The sequence below is a fragment of the Acartia tonsa genome, chromosome 1 (genome assembly GCF_053477335.1).
Source record: "Acartia tonsa isolate MP-2025a chromosome 1, ASM5347733v1, whole genome shotgun sequence".
NCBI classification, from domain to species: Eukaryota; Metazoa; Arthropoda; class Copepoda; order Calanoida; family Acartiidae; genus Acartia; species Acartia tonsa.
The window spans coordinates 45,955,503-45,980,733 of NC_137260.1; the positions used below are offsets into that span (position 1 = coordinate 45,955,503).

Below are 25,231 nucleotides of genomic sequence, written 5' to 3' on the forward strand. Positions count from 1 at the left end.
TCAGACATACATACATCGTACAGTTAGGTGAATAATAGGATAAGTAAAGATTGTGCAAAAAGTTTTCTTTTCCAAAAGTATTTGGTAATTGTTTATTTGTTTTAAATAAAAGAGATGATGAATGACATGTCTTTATACAAAACTAATAAACTTATTCATATTCATAATATAAATATATATTCCTATTATTCTATAATGCTAGATGTAAAGAAGGCTTTATTTTTAAAAATGCAATACGCATTTTATGAGAAAAGCGTTTTTTTTTAGAAGGGCGCTTTTTGAGATAGGCATTTTTTGAGATAATCCCTAAAAATATTTTTCATACACATTAGTTTAAAAGCTTCGGTTTCTGTCCGTATTCAAAATTCTTCATTCAAATTTTACTAAATATTCAATGTGTGGTTATTTCGGACAAGCAGTGTTATTTCGACAGGTAAAAATTCATTTTTGGCCTTTTCTTATTAATTACCTAATGTCATATGAGATTTTAGTATGATTTTTTGTCTACAATGCTCAAGTTTGACTTTTAGAAGTAGGCAAAAATTATTTGTTTGTTTTCGTCCGAAATTACCCTGTATCTGAACATTAAGATTTTTTATTTTGCTTTCATAATTAGTGTACAAATTCAAGGGAGGGAGGGGACATTGGGCTGTTTATTATACTGGTCCCCAAAGTTGTATAATAACGTTATCTTATTCGTGGGCTTAACAACTTTGGGGACGTTTTTTGAATTTGTATTAGTTGGTTCATTAAGTTGAGTTTCAAAACGATTAAACCACTAATTACAATCTACAAAAGGGTTAATTTTGTGTGTCATTATTAGGAATGTACATCAATTTATCGGCCATTGTCTTATCCCTTTAGATCCCTGACAATCCAAATGTATAGACGAGTGTATTTACTTATTCCTATACAAGTGTTATTGTATAATAAGTGTGTAGGCATAAAATGCAATGCATTGTTTCAAGCCATTGCTAATTTTAATTTTGTTCATTTATATAACAATAACTTTTTAATTGGAGAAAAGTTTTGTTTTAATTGTTACGCCTTCCTTTCAGAATCAGTTGGCTTCGTCCTTAGCTCTAGTGTATAAATTTTTTTTGTAAAAAAAATAAAACTATTTTCTAAGATCTATTACGTTAAAAGACATAGAAACGAACATAGATATCGTCTTACAAAACTTATTTTGACTATCGGCTTCATACATAGAATCATGATCATCTAAGCAAACAGACAGACAGACAGTCTTCCTATCTCTTTTATATAAGGATACTTTTAAAAGTAAAAAAGCAGTTATTCAATATTTTTTTTTGCTAAAAAATATTAAATCTTTAGACAAAAAACAACAATTGAAATTTCATAACTGTATTTTATTTTGATAAATTGTTTTTTTGATCTAAAAATACATGATTTTATCATAGGAAGAAATTACTCTGAGTAACCCAGGGTTATTAAACAAGGATTACAGTAGCGATTACAGTAGCGTAGCTGTTGTAAAAAACGGTAAAACGTAGTACAATATTGACGAGAAAATGAGAAAGAGAAAAAAAATAAGTAGAGAAATAAAGAGGAATTTCTTTTAAAAATAAGAAAAAAAGAAAAAAATAAGATTGAAAGAAACATTTTAGTAGGCTCTTTTTCGTAATAAAAACAGTCAAAAACTATTTTTTGTCCCGTCAAAACACATATGTTAAAAAAGGGCATACTGACAGATAGCCACCACAAGATGTACTGAAATTTAATTTCCGAAAGTGTACCTATCTTCCGCGTCCTATCTCAATATTTGATACTAGCTAAAAAAGCTTCAAACTTCCAAAAAAAAATCTAAATTTGAAAAATAAAAATTTTGAATGTATAATGTATTAAATCGTTTATACATTATATCGCTTTTCCCTTTGACCGGAGTAGCTGAAAATAGCGTTTGCAATAATTGGGTTATCTGCTGTACAACTTTGGAAATTAGGCAAGAAATAGGCAATCCATTTTCAGCACATCCACCACAACACTTTAGAGTTGCGTCGCTACTTAAAAGATATTATTGATTTATGCTAACTTGCAAACTATATAAAAGCTAATTATATAAAAGCTTCGCCCCTGTAAGGACACGCAATTTAAAATTTAAGCTTACAACTTGTAGCTCTCTAATTTAGAAATCCCATCCTATATCAATTATATTATACACTTGTCATATACAATATACATAGAGTGCCAGAAACTCCTTTATTAGTTTGTGCATCTCAATAGAAAAATCTTATTGGTTATTTTTTAAAGACATTATTTCAGGGGTGTTATAAGCTGTATATAAATATTATAAAATAGTAAATACTTATTTTTTTTTTTTGGGGGGGGGGAGTTAATATGATTTTTACAAATTTTGGAACGGGTTATAACTTCATTACCCTTCCCCTCAATAATTTTCGGAGTAAAATCGGAGTAAAGCGGGTATCAATGGGACTAAAAAAGGAATTAGGTTAAAATTTCACTTATAATTGTGTATCAATTAAGTCTATCTTTAAAGAAAAGAAAAATATAATTACAATTTCATTCATTTAATTAATGATCTTCATGAAAAGTCAAATGTCATAAAGACGTATGTTCCGACTGCAAAGACTTCCATGTAATCTAAATTTGTATATTTTTTGATATTCCACATGGTGTAATTGTGGCGCTAGCCTCGCTGTAGCAAGGATATAAACCACCTTATACGGTATCATATTCATTATAACATATTAAGGAAATTACATTACATATATTAGACAGTTGTGGGCTTTAAACCTCCTGCAGCATAAAAACTTAAATATTAACGCTTTTATTTATCATCTCAGAGGTGTAGAGTTCAAGTTTTGAATCCGCCGTGCGCCATTTCAAAAGGCTGTGACTTTTTTTTCCTTCTACATTTGAATGTCTGTTCGAAAAAAACCCATAAAAGATACATTTTGTTCTCATATTGGCTATTCTGATTTAAACCACACTAAATATATGTCTTGCACCCTAGGGCTCACACCCCTCTTCACCCCCCCCCCCTGATAATAAAATCACATGTCTTATGTCTGCATTACACCAACCTAGTTCACATCCCCATACAACCCCATAGGATGTCAAAAAAGTGCAAGGGGGTTTCAAATTTTCTGGGTCGCTTTTGCACCAAAACCTGGCAAAACTCTGGCAAAACTCTGGCAAAACCACTGGTTACTTACATACATACAGCCAGACAAAGTTAGGAAAACATAGCTTTAGAAATTTTTTTTTTTATCAGAATATAAATTAATTATCTTAGATCTTTATACTATGAGAGAATAAATATTTAGAGTGTCCTAACTGTTAGACTGAGCGCACATATGTATACAAATAATATACACATACATAAATAATAATGTCTTGAAGTAAGGAAAACTTTCAGACGTAAGATTTCTGATTATGTGTAAGATTAATCAAACTTAGGGATCTTAAGGGATAAGACAACGACTCATAAATCAATGTACATCCCCAATAATGATAAACAAAATTACCCCTAAAATTAGTGGTTGAAACGTTTGAACATTCAATTTACTGAGCCAACCAATCAAAATTCACTAGAGTGATGAGTCCCCAAAGTTGTTAATACAACGAATAAGAAAACATTTTTATAAACTTTGGGGACTAGTGTAAGAAACATCCCATTGTCAATTCTATCTCTGGATCAAACACCTATCAATCAATTTTTAGTTAAATTCATTCAGAGAGCTACATTCAGTTTTTTTTTCTTCGGGTTATAATGTGTTTTAAGTAGTTACCCTCATTTTTTAAAACTCGTACTTTTTATGCCTTTTTTAGGTTAAGGATATGAAGAGACCCAGAGATAGAATTAGTTAGAAAAAAAGCCCTAACAGGGTGACAGGGTCTAAAACCATGTTCAACTTCAACAAATAAAATTATAAGTACCATGTTCTTTATAATGGTGTAAAACTGATGCATGCTTCTAGAAAGGGGTATAAGAAATAAATCTGAATATATGATAAAGGTATTATCCTCACTTATATTTTTTCTCTAGTTTTGAAACCATTAAAGTAAAAATCTTTTTTTAGATCAAGTAATACAGAATAAAATTAGAACTTAAATTTTGTCGTCTGAAATATTTCTTAAATAATGTTGAACGGGAAGAGGAGAAAAGGTGGTGTAAGAAGAAATTCTTGAAACATTATTAGAATATCATCCTAAAACCATCCTCCTTACCTCCCCCCCTTTTATAAAATAAAATTTAGCCCCCTTGTGATTATAATCCATAACCTACCCCTTCCCTTCCCTATCATACAAGCAGTAAGGTAAGAGATTCATATAACTTCCTCTACCCCCCGATATATTGATTCCATCCCCCTTTCCCCTTTACTTCCTTTTCCCATCCTCTCGTTTCCTATGTTTAAAAGGCGCCCTAGACGCGCACGAACGCACGACACATGATCATACCCCTCTCCCACCATGGTCATAAGGAAAATACGGCATAAGGGGATTGGGGGGGGGGGGTAGGGTGGAAGAGGGGGCACAGTAAAGGTGGTTTTTCGTGTAGTTTTACTTTGACTTCCAGCATTGTGAAGTGCACGTAAACCATATCATAGCTGGATATTTGTGAAACATACGGATGATACATACACACAATGTTTGTTCGTGTGTGACTGTTTGTGTGTGTGTCCGCTAGTTATAATTCAGGCCTTTCATTTTTACGTGTTTTCATACATTCTATAAAACTTCCTGTGAAAGACAATCACCCTTTTCCTTCCTTTTTAATATCAACTTCCCCGGTTGTAATATATCATCGATGTCCATAGCACTAAGGGCCAATATAATAACAAAACTGTAACGTAATTTTTTGCAAATTTGATTATTAAATAACCACAAAATTGGCAGTGTTATATCATTAAAATAAACTACAGTTATTACAAAAAAAAAACAAAAAAAACGAAGTGAGGTAAAATAACCAGCATTTCCACTTGACTAGATACTCTAACCAGATAAGACTAAAACACAGAGATATATATCAAGCTGATTTTTACGCCGGAAGCACCGAAAAAAATTTCTCCAAAATATCTGGCGGAAAAATTGACTTTAAAGTAATGTAGAAGTTTTTTGTGTGTTATATTCTGTCTAATTTGGGACATTTTAACAAGTGTTTTGTATTTCTGAATCATCAGATTTTTTTCTACCTTAGCTTAGTTACAAATGATGTAAAACAGAAATGAATTTATTGTGAGAATAGATTATTTATTTTAATAGTAATACATTAAAAAATGTAAAAATAGTGAAAATGATTTATCAATAAGTGAAAACCAAAGTTATTATGAAAATATAGATATTGAATTGCAATAAAAAGGACATAGATAGATTAAATCGTTGAAAATGGACCGAAAATGGTCTTCCGGCGGTTGGACCGGCATACCGACACCTAAAGTCGGTACCGGTACCCTTGAAAAGAAAAAGAACGCGCTAAATAAGGCAACAAAAGAATTGGAGGACAAAGTGAAAAATCTACAGCAGCGAACCCGCACATTACCGCAGCCAAACAGCGGCCATGAATCCCTGAGAACTCACAGAAACAACAGCGTCAAATCAAGTGAGAGCTTCCGCGTTTCCAGATCCCTGACACCGCCGCGCGGCCAAGGCCGCCTGCTGCGGGAACTTCCCAACACTCCCTCCCGCGAGAGCATGAAAAGCGAGGATAGCAGTTCCAGTACTCTGCGGCGGCGTGGTAGTTCTGTCGGGTCAGAAGACGGTGGCGGCAAAAAGGCGGCCGGAACTGTAACGTCTCGCATCAGAGAGCGAGAGGCGGAGTTTTTACGTCAGGTTGTTGAGCGAGACGGTCAGATCAAAAAGTTAAAAGAAAGGCTGAAAGTGCTCAGTACTAAGGAATGGTTTACATTTAGCTTAAATCAATTTATTGTGGTGCTTAAATCATATTTCTTAACAGATCTTTATCCCCTACGGATAGATATAGCCCTACGTTATTTATCCTACTAGCGGCTACGACCCAAGAGGCTTAAATGGTACTTTAAATGTTTGATTTTTTGTTCAGGTTTTTAAGATACTTAGTTATGTTCCTTTCAAGTCTCTTTTTAAGTCACTACGATACCTACCAATGTTGCGTAGGTGTCTCTCTCTATACTTAAAATAAAAATTTTGATTTATTGTGATTTCTTTTGGGAGGTTGGTGGTATCTTCCCCCAAAATATTTTTAAACCTTCCCGGGACCTATGAAAAACTACCCTGTTAAAGAGAACCCGATCGGTTTAGCGGTTAGCGATTTCATTCGGTACAAACAAACAGACAAACATCCTTTTACTTTATTACAAGGACAAGGATTATTTTATCTTGTATAACAAATTTAACCGTTTTGGTTTTTTATTTTAGGCAAGCTGCACTTATCTAGTAAAAGTTTTAGGCTATTTTTCTATCCCTTTTCTTCTCCTTCGAATAAAAGCTTCTAAAAAAAACATGAGTTATCATTATATGAAAATAACAGTATGTTAGTCTGTACCAAAGAATATCGCTAACGCTGGACTGATTTGGTTTCTCATTTACAATGTATATTCTCATAGGTCCCGGGAAGGTTTTAGACTATTTCTACAATGTTGGTCGTCCCCCTCCCCCCCACCGCGTAAAGTGCCCCTAAAGGCCTCTAGTGGCGTAGCCGCTAGTATACATATATAATGATGAATTTTAAATTTTCTCGTAAACTAATTTTGAAGCACCCAAAAATGTTCTAAAATGGCCTTGACTTTATTTCTAAATTTGGAAAATGCTCCAAACCATAAGCTTGCTATTCATTTATAAATGGTAGTTTTGTTCAAATTTGCAAAAGTTTGTGAAACTAAATGACCCAAAGAAACTTGTTCTCAAACTTTTGGTGTCCTTGAAGATAATTTTTTCAGCATGTTAGTTGTAACAACCATTTTTTATTTGCTTACAACTTATGCATATTGGGTGTTTTCAGACATTGAAATGCTTGTTTTCTTAATCTAAATTGATGCTCTTTAAAAGAAATGTAAATAAAATTGTATTTTTCTTATCACTTATAAGCTGGTTATTGAATATAAAAGAAAATCAAAATATTGATTTTTTCTCAAATGACGTAAAAAGATGATTTATATCAACGTCAGTCCATTGTCATAGTGTAATTAGTCAGGGAGGGAGGAAACATTGGGTTGTTTATTACACAAAGTTTTATAAATATGTTTTCTTATTCGTTGGATTAACAACTTTAGGGACTTTATTAAATTTTGATTGGTTGGCTCATTAAGATGAGTGTCCAACCACTAATTATAATCTACAGAAGAGTTAATGATGTGTATTATAATTTGGAATCTATTTATCGGCCATTGTCTTATTTCTTTAGATCCCTGAGTATAAATAGTACAAATATTTATTTTTAGCAATAAAAAAATGGCAACATGTTTTCAAGTTTCTAAGTTATTGATATTAGATATATTATAACTTTAAGTGGTATTCTTATTTTTTTTTTATAGAAATTAGGTATTTGAACTAATTGACGTTTTGTAAATATTTGTAGAAAGTGTATTTATTCTTTTCTAAAGAAAGTATCATAGTTAAAAACCAATAATGATAAGGCATATTAAAGAATCATGACCATAGCAGAAAACAAACAGAAAGAGATTATTGAATCAATAATTGAAATACAAGATATATATTATAGATTTGATTTCCTAGTAGTTTCACTAAATGTATTTGGTTATAAAATATTTTAGTTTAGATTTGTAAAAGAAAATATATCTAAATGTCATGATAGCTATTTGTGCTTAAGACAAAATACCTTCATACTTTATTATAGTTTAGCCTCTTGGGGACGGGGAGGTTAGGAAAAACCATCCTAAGAAGTTTATAACCAATTTAAACTATTTTAATTTATGATCTTTAGCTTAGACAAGAAAATAAATTGCTTTATTCAATAGGATAGTGTTAGATATAGAAGTTATTTGATTTATTTTGGGAGTTTACTTTTAAAAGTGTCATTTTTAGAGATTTCAACACCGGAAAAAAATGGAGCCACCGTTTGGTCAATATTTACTTTCACTCCTTTTTAGTACACTAAGGTATTTCGGACCATAGTTTCTCAGAGTTCCTACAATATGGCTACTTTATTTTAGTACACTAAGGTATATCCGACCATAGTTTCTCAGAGTTCCCTCAATATAGCTACTTTATTTTAGTACACTAAGGTATATCAGACCATAGTTTCTCAGAGTTTCCACAATGTAGCTACTTTATTTTAGTACACTAAGGTATTTCCGACCAGAGTATCTCGAGAGTTTCCACAATATAGCTACTTTATTTTGAATACGGTAAGGTATTTCCTACAAGAGTAGCTCAGAGTTCCCACAATATAGCTACTTTATTTTGAATACGCTAAGGTATTTCCTACCAGAGTAGCTCAGAGTTCCCACAATATAGCTACTTTATTTTGAGTACACTAAGGAATTTTCGACCAGAGTTTCTTTGAGTTCCCACAATATAGCGACTTTATTTTTAGTACGCTAAGGTATTTCCTACCAGAGTTTCTCAGAGTTTCCACAATATAGCTACTTTATTTTGAGTACACTAAGGAATTTTCGACCAGAGTTTCTTTGAGTTCCCACAATATAGCGACTTTATTTTTAGTACGCTAAGGTATTTCCTACCAGAGTTTCTCAGAGTTTCCACAATATAGCTACTTGATTTTAGTACACTAAGGTATTTCCGACCAGAGTTTCTCAGAGTTCCCACAATATAGCTACTTTATTTTTAGTACACTAAGGTATGTCCGACCAAAGAGTCTCAGTGTTCCTTCAATGTAGCTAGGCTTAGACACATGAAACGTAGATTAGAATAGTCTGTTTCAAGTATGAATTTTCTAAATATATTTCTTATTGTAACTTTGTAACTGAAAAAAGTAAAGGTATCTTAAATAAATGTATTTAAGATATGATATAAAATAATCAAACCCGACCTAATAAATGTATCATTTTCTAATTATCTAAAATTTTGTAAAGAAATTGGCATAATTTGCTACCTGCTTCTTCATCTATAGAATTTTTTGTGTATTTTTAGCTTCCTGCTAAGAAATCTTCAGTTTAAAATCTTTTTAAAGCGAAAGTTTGGCTGTATAGTTGAAACACTAAAATTATTTGCCCACAAAATTTATTGTTGGGCATAAAACACTTAAAATAGTTGGATGGAGAGTTAAACTGGAGGTTAATGCTTGATGGTCAGATGGGACAAGTGGAATAACCAAGCAATTTTAAGGCCTACAGTGCATTTTTAGTGGTAAAGCTGGTCTATAATTCTTATTGCCTGTATAATAGACTTAACTTTGGTAAAAGTTTTTCGTTGATATTTTAGATAAAGGTTCGATTTTTTGTGATCATTTGAACACTCAGCATATAGTCTTTACTTTCTGGCCTCAAGGTCTGTCGTTGTTGCTTTGAATGAGTATCCTGTCTATATTGTTTGTCCTTTAGTCAGACGGTGATGATAAAGGTATTGGTCATTTGTTTTCTTTGGACAAATGTATTTTTCGGCTTCTATTAAAGCATTGAAACCTCTGAACGATGGACATCTTTTTTTAAACATTTCCTTATCTGTATGTTCCTTCATAATGCTTGTAATTAGAAAATTCGATTACTTTTGACGAAATGTGGTGCTGATTTTATTTGATTTATTTAAGTTAATTTGTTTTTGTTCTATACTGCTATGCTTCGCTACTTATGGATGTTGTCATCTTTAATTTGGTCTTGTCCTAACGGGTTAACCCTATTTTTGGCTTAGGGATCAATTGTCCATCTGTAAGTGATGATCATGGCTTTTTGCCATTGAATTGTCCTTTGTCATAAGTTTGTGCAAAGACCAATAATAAGGATCCATAGACACACATATCATAGATGAAGATACACTTAGCTGATAATTAGGTTTGAAGAAAATAAGCATTCTTTCGATTAGTGAATGTTTCTCGAAAACTAAATCTATAATGTCGTTTATTATTTACTAAAATATGCATTAAAATATTTTGTCTCTAATCCCAAATATCAAAGAAATTACATAAAGGAAAAAGCTTTGTAGTTTTAAACCTAAAATATCAGCAACAAAATATTTAAACTCTTATGTATGAATATTTTATTTTATTTAATAATATTTGAGAAAAATATATTTTATATTCACAGTTGAGTGTTTTAAATAATAGTTATTTCTCGCATCGTATTATAAACAGCTTTCCGCGGATATAAACTGTACAATTATAAGATTAAAACCAGTTTTATTAGCACCGAGATGCCGAAGGCATGGACAAAAAAACTGGTTTTAATCTTATGATTGTACATTTTTATATTCATAGAAAACTAGATATAATACGATGATAGACATAGTTTTTTCGTATGGATGACAACCGGATCTAATCCACCGGTTTGGAATGAATACGAGAATAGCTTATTCCAATATCTTTTCCCTACAAGGAGAAATTCTAATCAGTGATCCTCAGACAATGAACAATAGATTGATATACATTATACACCCTCAATGATAATTAACAAAATAACCCCTACTGTTGATAAAAATTATGTAAAATTAAAAGTTTTGACACTTCTTTATAGCTAGGAATTAACTAATTAAAATTCTATAAAAGTAACTAAAGTTTTTTGAGCCAACTAATAAGATTACGTTGTTATAAAACTTTGGGTACAAGTTCAATATCTATTGCGGCCAATAGGACATTACAATGAAATAAAATCTCACCTTCAATTTAATAAATAGTATATAAATATTACTGGGTACTAATATTATAAAATTTCTTAGGCCATCCTAGGACGTAGGTTAATTAGTTTTGCATAGATTTAAAGAAATATGGAAGACTAAGTTAACTAACAGTCTAGCCTAAGGAACTTATAAGGGATTTGGGCAAGGAGGTAGGGGATATCATGCTATTTATTACAATAGTCCCCAAAGTTCTATAATAACGTTTCATTCGTTGGCTAAACAACACTGGGGACATTTATTGAATTTGTTGGTCCATTTAGTGGAGTATACAAACGTTTCGACCACCAATTGTAATCTACAGAAGGGGTAATTTTGTGTATCGACATTGGTGATGTACAACAATTTATCGTTTACTGTCTTATCCTTTTAGAACCCTGGAATTTGGGCCATTATGTTTACACCAATGAAATTTAATTTTCCCATTGAAAGATTTAAATTTTTCAAAATCCTAACTGTTGAAAGCATAAATTGTGTTATATTCAAATTTTTAAATTTGATATACAGTGAAACAAGATACTACAATAAAATATAAAAAAATTGAAAAGATGAAAGAGAATAAATAAAATAAGTTGAATCATGCAAATACGCTGTAACAACATAAAAAGAAATAGGATATTCCAAAAAAATTACCTCCTTTTCTTCGTCATTATTTTTTTTTATCTATACCTTATAGTTTTAAAAAAATAATTTGATATTGATATGGATGTAAGGATGTGACACTTCAATAATTTTCAAAGCTAGAAAAATCAAATATGAAATAACATTAGGTTTTTTTTGTAGAATATTCTGTAATTGATCATTAAGGGGTATAAAAATACTCCAAAATAGATTACATATAGAACAAGGGTTTGATTAAAATGTTTAATTACAGAAGAATCACAGTAGAGTTTTTGTTTTATCCCTTATTGCTGACCTAGCAGCAGTAGTTACGTTGTCATTGGTAATGACTTAAATTGTGCAGAGATTCGAACGCATACCTTTACTAATGGTATATATAATAAGATATTTTACATATGGTTGTTTTCATCCTTGTTAAATAATAAACGCAAAAACTAAATGTAAAACCACCCTGGTATAGTTGAGTGAGACTAGAGAGAAGGAGAAGCTGGGACCAAACTTCAAGACAAACAAGGAGAGAGAGAAATGGAAGCAGAACTCTCTGGAGGAAGGGACAGAGCTACAGAATATTATTAGACAGGTATCATGAACATACTATGTAGTTTTAGTTTTCATAAACTTTTATTTGGATCATGAAACATAAACAAACTTGTGTTCGAACAATATAATCTAGGATTGATTTAGTTTACTATTTAAGTATGCTTTATATATGTTTTTAGATAATATTAGCGTATTTTCTAAATCCAACTTTTAAAAATTAAATATCTTACAGGTAATGCCAATAGAGTAAAATATAGATATAACATTGTAACACTATTTGTCTGTAGATGAATTTTTATTGTCTTAAAGAAAATATTTTTCTTTCACTGAAGGAGAAAGCTTGCAAAAAAACTTTATTAACCATTTTGATAAAAATTTCAAATCTGAAGAATATTCTACGACTGTATTGATCTTTTTATAATTTTTAAAAGCGAAGCTTTTCTATAATTAGGGTCGGTCCGTCCGTCCGTCCGTCCGTCCTTCCGTCACGGATAGCTTTTTTCGTTAATTTAGGCATGTTATAATTGTCCTATCGATTTCAAATTTTGCATGGTGATTCCTTAAGTAGTTAGGTACGATGTAGAAAGCGTAGCAACTCTATATTCATTACCAAAATGGCCGTACGTCCATTTTAAACATGTTGATTTTTTTACTTTTTTACTAACAAATTTTTATGTGATCTAATCATCCGATTGATCTGATTTTTGGTATAGTGATTCCTGGGACAACAAAGTATAATGTTTTAAGCGAAGCAACTATTTAATCAAGTCCTAAAAATGTAAGTATGCCCATAAACATTATTCTGTATAAAGCAGTTTTTCAACAAATTTACTTACAATTTTGCTTCGACTTTTATACATGTATATTCTGATTATTCAGTTCTGACACTATATAGGTGTTAATGTCCGTTTGTCCTACCGTTTCAGTGCTTCGCTTTTATGGATGTTGTCATCCTTAAAAGTCTCGTTGGTATTGAAGAAAAGCTAATTAAATTTACTGAGTTTTCAAAAGAGATTTTTAGAACCTAAGACTTTTGTTAACCCTTGATCATTTTTGTAGTGCAACCACTCTATAACTTAGTTATGCAGAGAGGTAGAACATTAAAGATATTAAAGCAGCATTATCACGTTCTCTCATTCGATGGCCTAAAAACTTCGAGGACGATTATTAAATCTTGATTGATTAAGACACCAGTTAGCAGTGTCCAAACTTTTCCACCAACTATTTTAATGAACAATAGGGGTAATTTGTTTATTATAATGTGGGATATACATAAATTTATCTTTCATTGTCTTATCTCATTTGCAAGATTTTATATGTTTTTTTTGCATAAATACGCAAACAAAAACTACTTCCATTTTATGTTCAGTTTTCATGTTCCTGTAAATCCAAATAAACTTAGACAAACAGAAGTTTAAGAAAAGAATAAATATTGGACCATCTATTTTAGGGTTAATATCAATAATGGAATCGATCCTTTTGTTAGATTTTAATTAAAATATAGAGAAGAAAAAAAGTAATTTCATTTTACCACGGTTTTTAATTATTTGGCGTTATTCTTTTTTGTTTATTTAAGAATTTTTATTGATCTGGTTCTCAAGAATATAAATTTTTTTTCTATTATCATATTCTAATTAGATTTTCTAAAATGATATCAGCGACTCTAAAAGTTTGCTTGCTCGTCTGATTGGTAAAGAAATTAGTTTGCCCAAAACATTTACAATTTAAAGACTGCACAAATGATGCCAATCAAAAATGGATATATAATTACTTGGATGTTGCACCAGATTTTCATGTAGCTGACTAAAATAACGATACCCCCCCCCATCAACCCATCCTCTTTCCACCTCAATTTAATGAGGTCCATATTAGTAACCTAAATTGACGACAACTTTTCACATTTCATAATATCCATGTATTCTATATCTATTTACTCAATGCAAATTTGTCCTTATCCATTTAGAGACAAGAAACTTTTACGACGAAGCCCAATCTCTTTTGAGCAAGACTATTCCTATATGACGTCATATAAAGGAAAAAGAAAAAGGGAAGGGGGGAGAAGAAAATCTCTTCAAAAGAGATGGGAGAAAAGGGAATCGTCTTGCTTAAAAGTGGGACAGATTGGGCTTCGTCAACTTTTACCTGCCATTAACTTGTTTGGATGCGCCAACGATGGGCATTATAAGCCTAGTTTTTATTTAACTTTGCTTATAACACTGTTCAGAAAAAGCACGTTGACGTTTTTTTCTTTAAATGATTATCCAAATGTTTAAGAATCTTACTTTAAGCTAGAAAAACAATTTAATCAAATTTAAATATACTGAAAAAGTAAAACTTTTAATAGCTTATGAAATGTTGATAATTAAGAATAAAATAAGAGTTGATATTTTTTGTATACGGGGGAGGAAAGACTTGTAGATTATCTTAAACACCATCACTCTCTCCCTTAAACCTTTTTTTTCTCAATATTGCAATCTTTTTAAATTAATTCCCTATCCAACACTATTACTCAGGGAGGGAGGGGACATTGGGCTGTTTAATACACTAGTCCCCAAATTTGTATAACAAAGTTTTCTTATTCGTTGGCTCAACAACTGTGGGGACTTTTATTGAATTTAATTAGTTGATTCATTAAGTTGAGTGTCAAAACGTTTCAGCCACTAATCTTAATCTACAGAAGAGGTAATTTTGTGTGTTATGATTGGGGATGTACATAAATTCTTCGTCCTTTGTGTTATCCCTTTAGATCCCTGCTACTATCACCCTTGGTATTGATTTTGAAAGTGATTGAAATCTAATCTGTGTAAAAAATTGTAACAAAATTTCTCAAGTAATTATGTAATCCCATGTGTGAAATCAATACTAGAAAAAAATAAAATAATTATTCTGAACAAGAATGAAAACATTTGATGTAAAAGTAACAACAACAAAATTAACCATTTTGAGCATTTGTTGTTTGTATCTGATACTGTATACAAATTTCTGTTAAAGCTTTTAGAAAACTTACATACTTTGTATAATACTAAAAATTGCATTAGAAATTTTGTATTTAATTATATACTTTTGAAGCAAAAAAGCGCGCAAACTTACATAAATATTTATGTTTGACTTGGTCACTTTTTTAAAAAGAAGTTTATTAATGAGGTTACATAAAATACCATCGTTTGATTTCAAAGAAAACAATTTCATTTCCCCTTCTGTTGTTTTTATTTTGTATAGATTCAATTATTGTTGAGACTCTGCCTTTATAGGATGTTCAGATAATAGCTTTATTTCCTGTCCTTACAACTTATAAGGTAGGCAAGGGTTGAGGGATAATTAAATGCACAATATTTATGAAATATCAAATTTTATGCAGACGAAAGATCAGGTTGCTTAAAATTGCTCGTCTTTAATTAAGATAAACCTTTTAAAAAGACATGTCGGTATTGTTGATTTTTGTGTTTAGTTTTATACTACGTTTACTTAAAACTAAAACAAACCTCAGTTGGATGAATTTATAAAGTTAAAATTAATGTAATTTTCGTTTTTTTTATTATAAAATCGCTGTAAGATTAGAACTCGCCAACCCTGTACATTTTAAAATGTTAAGTTGTTAACTTTGGATATTTTAGATATTGTCCTTACTTGTAAAGCCGCTGTGAGAATAGGACTTGCTACCCCTGTATATTTAAAAAGCATAAGTAAACCATCATCTTTTAATTCTTTTCATTACGTTTAAGAGAAATTAAGTGTACAAATTTCTATAAACAAGTAAACGTTAATTGTATGAAGTGAAAGTTGTTTCGTTTCTATTTCCATTAAGAATTAAGTTTTGGTTGATTATTAATTGTTTTTATATTTTTAAGTAAAAAGTATAAATTAGTGTTTACAATCATAATGTTGATCAATTTTATGCCATTTATACCATTTTCGTTATCATCACTATTATACGTAATTATTCACTTCACGTCTCAATCTAAACTTTCCCTAATTTTCTTCTTTGAGAAAGTCCACTTGCATTTTGTGTAATTTTCCAATGGCTCTGTGGGTAAAAAAATCTTTGAAATTTACGACACTAATTCTTATGCTAAGTGCGCGCACGTTTCCTTCATGCCATATGCCCGAAATTTTTATTTGTTATATTTTCAGTCTGCGGCGTCGCACTCGAGAAGTTCTTAAGGTGGGAGGGGGAAAATCGACCCCCACCCCAATATTTAATTTGCATTTTAAAAAGAAGAGAATAATTTTTTAATAATAAGGAGAACCATTTCGGTTCAGTGATTAGCGAGATCCTTCGCCACAGACAAAAAAGCTTACTACGTTTAGTATTAGGATATTAAATATGTTTGTATAAGTTTTTGTAGGGTTTAATTATAGTTTTTGGTTTTAATAATTTTATAATCATATCAGGTGTATTTAATCTTTGTATTAAAAAGGACAAATTCCTATTTTCTTTTGGTTTGTTTAAAAATGTTGGATGTCTTTTTTTCTACCCATAAAGAAGTGATTAGCGGAAAGATTTCTACGTAAATCAACAGAAATTCATGACTTGGGGAGGTCGTTAAAATCCCGACGCCTGCAATATTTGCATTATACCCATAATCCTGAAATTAATTTGAGAATTAATGTATTTGTGATACGTATTTTTGGACCAAAAAGGGGTTTTGAAAACGTTGTGGTTTCCATCAAACAAAATAAAATTTATGGGTACGGGTTAGTTTTTCATCATTTTTTTTTTACAGGAGGCTAGGTTAGGTTAGGTTATTGTGTATAGGTTAGCATTGCAGGATTAGGCAGGGCTCTCGCAAGGGTAAGGCAAAGAAACTAACCCTTTTATTTCCAATTAATTTCAAAAATAAAGAAAATGTTCCAGGGGGTTAGTTGTTCTTGTGTGTTTTTAGAGGGGGATTAATGTAACACACTTGTTATGGGGAGAACATACCAAGAGGTCCTTTTTTTACCTCATAAAATTTGATTTATGCTTTACTTTCTCTGTTTTAAATATTAAGTCAGCTGATGGTTTGTTTAAGTTTAAAATTCATGGGTAACCAAAACTATGAATTTACAATAATAGCCAGGTAGCTTCAAATTTCTTATCCAAAAAGAAAACAAACCTTTAATGATAGGTATTAATATTTCTGTAATTTTTTTTCTCTTTTTAAAAAAAAGATGTTAAAGAGGAGAATAGTATCTGTATCTAGATTAAACCTCTCCAAGTTTCTCTAAAATACTTTTTAAAAATTTTACTTTTATATATTAATCTGTCATAAACTTTTCCATTTGGCTGTAATAGCATAATGATTTAATGTGTTGGTTGTAGCAGCCCTCATTAATATTCTATAACTTTCCATGATACATAGAAACATATAATGTTTTCTAGTTTTTAAATGTTCTGTCCTTGATCTTGTAAACTTGGTTCATGTTGCGTTTAAATGGTCGTCAAATATTATCCTAAAGATTTATATAGTAAAATATCTTCTAATTTAAATTTAAACAAGGAATATGGTGTTCAAAGTATTGCAATGGAAACTTTAGAGTGTAAACATTTTTTCGGTATACATTCGGATTAGTTACAGATTTTACAATTACAATGTAAACAGTGTACAATTAAAATAAATCTACAAAGTGTATAAATCTTGAAAATCTACAGTTAAACGACTATACAACAACATAAAAACAACCACCCCTAGTTTCCAAGGAAATGCAGTTTTAAAGGTTTATTTTTTACTAAAAAATATTTTAGTTTAATAGCGCAGCAATACTTCTCCTAATTGCAAAACTACCAAAAAGTTTTTAATAAACTATATTTTTTATATGAACTTTGTTCTAAAATTGCCCCAGTTAATGTTAATCCTGACAATGCTCAATGTTTTGATGTATATCAGGTGTAACTTGAACGTGTACACATTCTGATTTTTATCTAGATTATTATCATTACCACAATAGCATTCATCAGAGATATGAGAATAGTTAAATTCATTTATATACCTAAATATCCATAATGATAAGAATTATTATGGAGAATTTGATTTTATGAAATTTAAACATTTTAATACATTTGAATAATTGATGAAATGTTTTACTTTTTTTTCTTATCATGGTCATTCCTTAGTCATATGTATGTAAATATTACTATTCATTAATTTTTTTGTATTTTTTTGATACAGTGCTTCATGAATTTTTTTTTCATGTTTCCACGTTTATTAAAGAATAGATTTAAAGTGTTTTAAACGGAATACAGAGAATGCAAATACATCACTTGTCTACAAATTTTAATATTTCAATATTCAAGCCACGTTGCTCCATTCTAATATTTTCTGTTATTGTGTAAAAATCACCTTATTCATTATGTAAGACTTGTAGAATAGGGTTGAAAATATTTTTCGAAACAAATATATTTTCATCATTCTATCATCTCAATTTAAAAACAAATGATTTGATAGATAGTTCATAGGGTTGAAAATATTTTTCGAAACAAATATATTTTCATCATTCTATCATCTCAATTTAAAAACAAATGATTTGATAGACAGTTCATCTGATTTGCCCCGAAGAAAATTATAAACTATAATTAGTTTTTTCTTATGAGAATTTTCATTATTTGTTTCTATTGTTGAGGCTTTTACTTTTCTAGTTTTCCCACAGAAAATCATAGATTACTATAAATGAATCAAAAGGTAGCAAAATCACCATATGAGAATGGATTTGTAACACAGACAACTGCCTGGATCCAGTGTTGGTGACCTTTTTCGTCTGCTAGCAAATTTCTCTCTTCTCTTTTGTAGCGACTTGGCAGTGTTAATATTTCCGACGCTATTGGCTGATATTCAAAGAACCCTTTGAAAGTCAACACAGGGTCCACGGGTCAGGGACAAACAATTATTTAACCCTTTCTCCCTTTATTGTTTTACTTTAGTATGCTGTACAATCAAACTTTCCTATTCTATTCTGGATTTAAAGTTTTTAAAATTACTACTATTTATAATTTTATAGTTTCAGCTGATTGTTTTATTTTGATCCATATGAATTGAAAGGAAACTAACCTATGATTATATGAAGATTAACAAGAGTATGTGGCACTTAGGGGCATAAATGACCAACGTAACAAGGATGCTGATAATAATAATTATTTATCGCCTAGTATTAAAGACATATTTCCGAGAAACTCAAAGTTAAAAATTTTCAGATCTAAAGCAGTTTTGTTAGCCTAGAGGGCTTATCGGTCAAGGGGTTTGCAAGACCTTTTAGTACAAATAGACAGACACACAACTACTTTTTATGTTCTAAGTTATTAAAATAGTCGCTGTCGTAATTTTTTTTTCTTGCGGTTAAACAATTTCAGCAGTTGGACATGAAACAAAGAAAATTTTAAGTGTGTCATATGTACTTAAATCCTATATGTTAAAAAAGTAACAGGATGTCTCTAGCCACTCGTTCTATAAAAAACATTGAAAATTTATTTGTAATGACATTGACATCTTACTTTTTTTAGTATCTACCACTTTACAATTACTTTTACCTTCCCGTTCGGTGTTCAATTTGAATTAAACATTATTTCATACCAAATATATATCAATACTATTTTCTCTGCTCTTATGAATTAACTAGGGCATCCTTGTTTAAAGGAAGAGCATTTCAAGAGTTAGCTGGTTAAAAAGCTGAAAGCTGTCATCACTTAATATCCAGAACGAATAATTAAAACAAATAATATCACGAAAGTTTTAGTAAATGTTTTCTCTGTCGAGATAGAAACTTAACAAGCACGTTCTAAATACACAGCGAAGCAAAAATAACAATGTCTTAAACCAGACTTGGCAAATTTTTAATAACTATTCAAAATAAGATCAAGTACATCAAGATTTTTAATTTTTATTTAAAAACAAAATTACTAAAGAATAATGAAGTATCAAAGCTTTGTGGAACAAGATTTGCGGGTTTTTAAAGTTGTTTGTTTAGGGAAATAAGTTTATATTTTTCCCTGACAACAAAAATTCAAAATTAATTTGAATGTTTTCTTTAAAAATATGAAAGCTTTTTCATTTAAATTGTTTTGTTTAAATATATAAGTAAATATCAAGATTGAGTTTTTTTACTTTTTATGAAAGAAGATAGGAATTAATTATCTTCCAAAAACTTTTCCTGGCCCTTTTACGCAAAGTATCTTGTTGAGGTCTGATATAACTCCCTTCTTATTTTTAAACTAAATTGAAAATAATAATCATCAGAGAATATAGTATCCTTATAATAAAGAAACAGGATGTGTGTTTGGCTGACTGTTTGTCAGTCTGTCTTTGTGTTTGTTTGTACCGAAGGATCTCTCTAGACACTGAACCGTTCGGGTTCTCCATAACAGGTTAGCTTCTCATCCCGATAGGTCCCGGGAAGGTTTATTGAGGGAGGGTACCGCCACCCTCCCAAGAAAAATCACAAACTATCGATTTTACATATAGAGTTCAACGCAACATAGACATATTTAAAATATAAAAAAAACTTTTAAAGGCACTAGGGGCGTAGCCGCTAGTAGTATAATATAGTATTGGGGTTAGACACAGAAAATTAACCAACTCTATATTTTCAATCTATTAAAAAAAATAAGAGTAATTAACAGTGCTCAAGAGGTACTTCGTGTAAAAGAACAATTTTCCTTGCAAAACATTCAAAATTAACAGAACAACAAAAAAATATTAATAAAATGTTTTTAAATTCCAAGATAATGATTTTAAGGTTCAGCAGAGAGGAAATTTTGGAAATATTTAAATGCGAAAACTATTCAGTTTTTACTTAGTTTCTTTTTATTTTAATGCAGGGGTCAAAGCCTAGCGTCGTGAAAAATGCATTCGAATTTAGCTGATTTCTAAGATTTGTATTTTGAGTAAGTTAAACTTGTTTGGAAAGCAATTTGAAATTAACGTATTCAGACAAAAACTATTTAATTTAAAATCAATTATTGAGCAATGAAATCATTTCTCTAATTAATTAGATTCACAGATCCTTTTATGTTTTTGCTTAGAGGCATTTAATAAAAACCGTATTATATATGCCATACTCAAATCAAAAACATGATAAGAAAGAATAAGAAAGCATGTTCTCTTTTTCTACCCTTTGAAAAATCTCAAAAGAAATGTACTTATCTAACTTGCAGAAAAATAATAATGTCCCATTCTTTTGAAAGAGATCTTAATACCTTACCTCCTCTAATTTTCCTCGTGATGGAAAGTGGTCCAAAATAAAAGTCCTAAAAGTTCCCACTGTAATTGTTTTTTGACATAAAAACATTCCAAAAATTCAGGGATCTTAAGGGATAAGACAATAGAAGATTAATTGGTGTACATCCCCAATGATATTACCTAAAAATACCCCTTCTGTAGATATAAGCTATTGGTTGCAACACAACTATCCAAACAATGAAAATCAAATAAAATTACCAAAGTTTTTTTAAAATAAGATAAAGATATTTTGGATACTAATGTAATTTACATGTCTCCTCCCTTCCTGCAAATACAAAGAGGATCTTAAAATTTTTTGGACTACAAAAATTATTTGTAATATGACCAAAAAAGTCTTTAATACTTTTTAACTTTATCCTGTCTAAGATAACGGAGATTTTTAATAATTATTCAATAATTACTAAATATATCATTAAAATCAACATTAATGCTCTGAGACATTAAATAACAATTAATGAGATCCTTTTTTGAAATATTTATCGATATCAAAAGTTAAATGATGGAATCATTTTGTATAATGATTAGGGTTTTATTATAAATGTGTTAGAATTAATGATTAAACTAATTTTGAATCATTTACTTGATTAAGGAAGATACAAACTATATATTCTTCCTTTATGATTAATTTATGATATAATGAATTAAAGTAATTGGCTGTTTGACTGTAGGTGTGTGTTTGTGGTGTCAAAATTTCTATAACAGCAAGGATTGATTTTCATGGAAGCTTAGGGTTTGTTCTAAGTTTCTTTTGTATCTATGTAAATATAGGAAAAAAGATATATTTTAGACATTTATGGTATCCAAAACATCTTTATTTAATAATGTGATGTTTTCTTCTAATTATGATTGTTAATAATACAAACTAATGAATCGCCTTCCATTTTGAAATATGTTTTAAAAATCCTATTTTGATAGAAAATAATAAAGAAAGGGAAATAAAAGGAAGTGGAATGGTGTAGAGAGAAAGTGAGTATAAGAAACCATAGATTGTGCCAAAGGCAACGTAGGGCCTGATACACGTCGCCTTTTTAAGAAACCTTTAAAAAGATTTTTTTTTATAAAAATATGTCAAAACAGACAACTAAAATGTTTATACCAATACTTTACTTTTTTTGGTTAGTTAAGTTTTCTTTACGCTCTCTTGTTTTGGTTATAAACCTTTAAAACGTTAAAAAAATACAAATAAAAATATGTTTAAATTTTAGGGACCTCAAAGTTTGAAGTCCTATTTGTATGATATAAGAAGCGACATACATTCTTAATATCCCATACGATGTTTTTTTTTTTAAAACAAAACTATAATTTAGTACTTTTTAGACACTAGCGGCTACGCCCCTAAAGGCTTCTAAGGGAACTTAAAGGATGGGGGGGTAATTTTTTTCTAGTTTCTAGTTATGATTTCTTTTTGCATTTGAAGCCCTCTCCAAATGCAGACATCCTGTTACTTTGAAAGTATAGTTATTTCGTGTAAATTTAAGTATTTAAAAACATTTTAAGTAGATTAGATACTTTATAATCAAGTTGTGTTTGTATGCCATAGCCTAGATTAAAAATTATCTTTAAGTATTTTTCAAAACAGTACCAAAAACTAAAATAAAACTGAGTGTCTTTGACACAATGTAAGTGATTAAGAATTGGTTAATGGTTCATGCTTTTCTTATGACGGCGTCTTTACTATTAGAATCACGTCTACATACAAAAACAATTATGTAAGCAAGAGCTGTAAGGAAATAAAAGCAGAGAGAGTTTGAATCGAAGGGATACTCTTTACCTTTCTTTGTTTGTTAATTTTTATAAAACACAAAAAAGTGTAATTTGGTAATATCACCAACAGAGTAACTGACCGACCATCCTATTATACGAAATATGATGTAGCTTCGCAAGCAAATCCTTGATATTTTTCCCCTTTAAAAATCTTTCAAGATTTCTAACTGTCAAAATTTAAATTTCTCGCTCTCTGTTTCATCAAATATTGGGAAAAAAAACTTTAAAGGTTAAAAGTTTGAAAAGAAATGGAATGAAATGACTCTTTTCCTTTATGTTAAAATCATCCTTTTCTTTATATTAAAATGTTTAAAATGTCAGTTGAGATTGTTTAAAAAAGAGAATAAAGAATATTTCTCATGGCCAATAAAACTGTATGCATCTTAGCGTTCAGTGTTAAGCATTAATGCTTCCTTTCATTGGAACATAGGCGTTCAAAAGGGAAGCTTTACAAAGTGTCTCAAAATATCAGCCGTTTGACGTCATGAAAATGAGGGATGAGAGTAGAAGTGGGAAAGGGAACCTCTAAAAAAGAGCTGGATTTAGACGTATTTTATGACGTCACACGGCTGATTTGTTGAGACACTTTGTTTAGCTACTTCAAAAGGGCATAGCAAGGGCAGAATAAAAACAACAGAAAGTATAAAGGTGCTTTCCCTCGAAGTGCCTATTGAGCACGGACACCCCCCTTATTTAATTATTTTTCTCTGTGCTTGACTAGGCCCTTTGAGGGAAACCGCCAAAATATGCCTTATAAGGGACGAGCTATAAAAATAGTATATACTCGAGATATTATTTAGATTTATGTATATTTATGAAAATCTCTTTAAGAATTGCTCTACTCCTTCTGTCCTGTGTTATTTTTTCTCTAATGTAGTGTGAAACATTTGGTTAGGAGTAAAGCCACTCTTTGTTTATTTGAATGCAAAAAAGTTTCATAAAATACGGCCTTATATTATATTTGTTGCAAAGCAAAAGAAAATGTAGCAGTATGTAGATAATTGGCACAAGCAAGAAATTATGCAAAATTTACAACTAAATCTATATAAGCTTTGTTTGACGAATGTCCTTAAAGTTTTTACAATTCTTTTTGCTGAATTTTGATTGGTTTGTTCTTTAAGTTGAACCACTAATTATTTTCTACAGAAGGGGTTATTATGTTTATAATCATTAGGATGTACATCAATTTTTCGGCGATTGTCTTATCACTTTAGATGCCTGTTCGTTTGTCTGCAAGTGTTGGTTTTATTTCTATGGAACATCCTCCAGTGTATAATTCGATTAATAAAATATAGAATATCATTCATTTAAATTAGAAAAATGCTTTGCAAGTTTTATTCCTTGTTTTCGAGTGTGAGAAATATTTTGTTTTCATGTGTAAAGATTATTGTCTTGTTTTATAGCAAAATTGTGCAAATTATCCTTAATGGTTTTACTGCCAGAGCCAGTGCTGTAGATCCGTAGTGGAGCCAGAGTGCCAATATAAAGGAAGACTGCGGTTATGTCGTTCTTCGTGTAAATTCCCTAAATATTCATTTTTGCACCATTTTTGACTGACAAATAATATGATTATTTGTTGCATCGAATTTGAGACTGATTTTCGGGGATATTAAAATGAAATATCATAAGATTATTGTGTTAATTGTTTGATATTTATTTTAATATTCGTGGAAATTTACATGATATTTCAGTATGGCTGAGAAACGGTTATTAATCGGATATTAATCGATTTCGAAGCGATACTGGAAAGAAGATTAAACACGTTTTATACCGCTGTTCTTGTATTCTGGCTTAACTTTCCTTTAAATGTCTATTATATCTATAAAGCTTCAAATGTAGGCTCCACATCCCTGGGTAACAAAAAAGTAAACTCTTATCATGCCATGCGATGGCTATGTGATGAAACCCTGCAGGGGTTAAATTTGCAACTCAAAAATAAAGAAATAATTCATTGCAACTGAAAAAATATCTTCCAATTTAATAAAAGAACTATATCTTGCCTATTAAGCAAAAGTTAGAAAAAGTTTTTTGTTTATAACATTACATAATGTAAATCCTCTCGTACTAATAAAAAAATATTTTCAAGGATTGAAAAAAACTACTTATTTGAAGAACAGTAAAATATATACAAAAGCTATGAAAATAAAATCATAATTATCATTCTATCTTTCTTTGTGCTCCCTCAAAAAATTTAAATCTGTAATCTTGTAAACCATTTACCTCAGCCTAAATCTTAGTATGAACCATAAGTTAAAAGGTTACCTATGTCCTATGGTGTGTCCACCTGTCGTTGCACCAAGTCGTGTATTAAGATTTGCATTGTCATACAG

General features: G+C 30.4%; 2 protein-coding genes across 2 annotated transcripts in view; both read left to right on the forward strand.

Moving 5' to 3' along the window:
* Positions 1 to 4,545: 4,545 nt before the first annotated feature.
* Positions 4,546 to 6,397, forward strand: LOC145327761 (uncharacterized). The gene is made up of 2 exons (XM_080171319.1): positions 4,546 to 5,882; positions 6,379 to 6,397. Exons 1-2 carry the CDS (start codon positions 5,371 to 5,373, stop codon positions 6,395 to 6,397), a joined length of 531 nt encoding a protein of 176 aa, XP_080027445.1. The 5' UTR covers positions 4,546 to 5,370.
* Positions 6,398 to 11,854: 5,457 nt separating this feature from the next.
* LOC145321911 (RIMS-binding protein 2-like) overlaps positions 11,855 to 25,231 on the forward strand; it is a 90,115-nt gene continuing 76,738 nt past the window's right edge. The window contains exon 1 of the mRNA XM_080163575.1: positions 11,855 to 11,968. The gene's annotated coding sequence lies outside the window, so the exon portion shown is untranslated. The remainder of the gene's footprint in view (positions 11,969 to 25,231) is intronic.

Coding starts and splice junctions, on each gene's coding strand:
- LOC145327761 (XM_080171319.1), top strand. CDS start 5,371: ATGGACCGAAAATGGTCTTCCGGCGGTTGGACCGGCATACCGACACCT.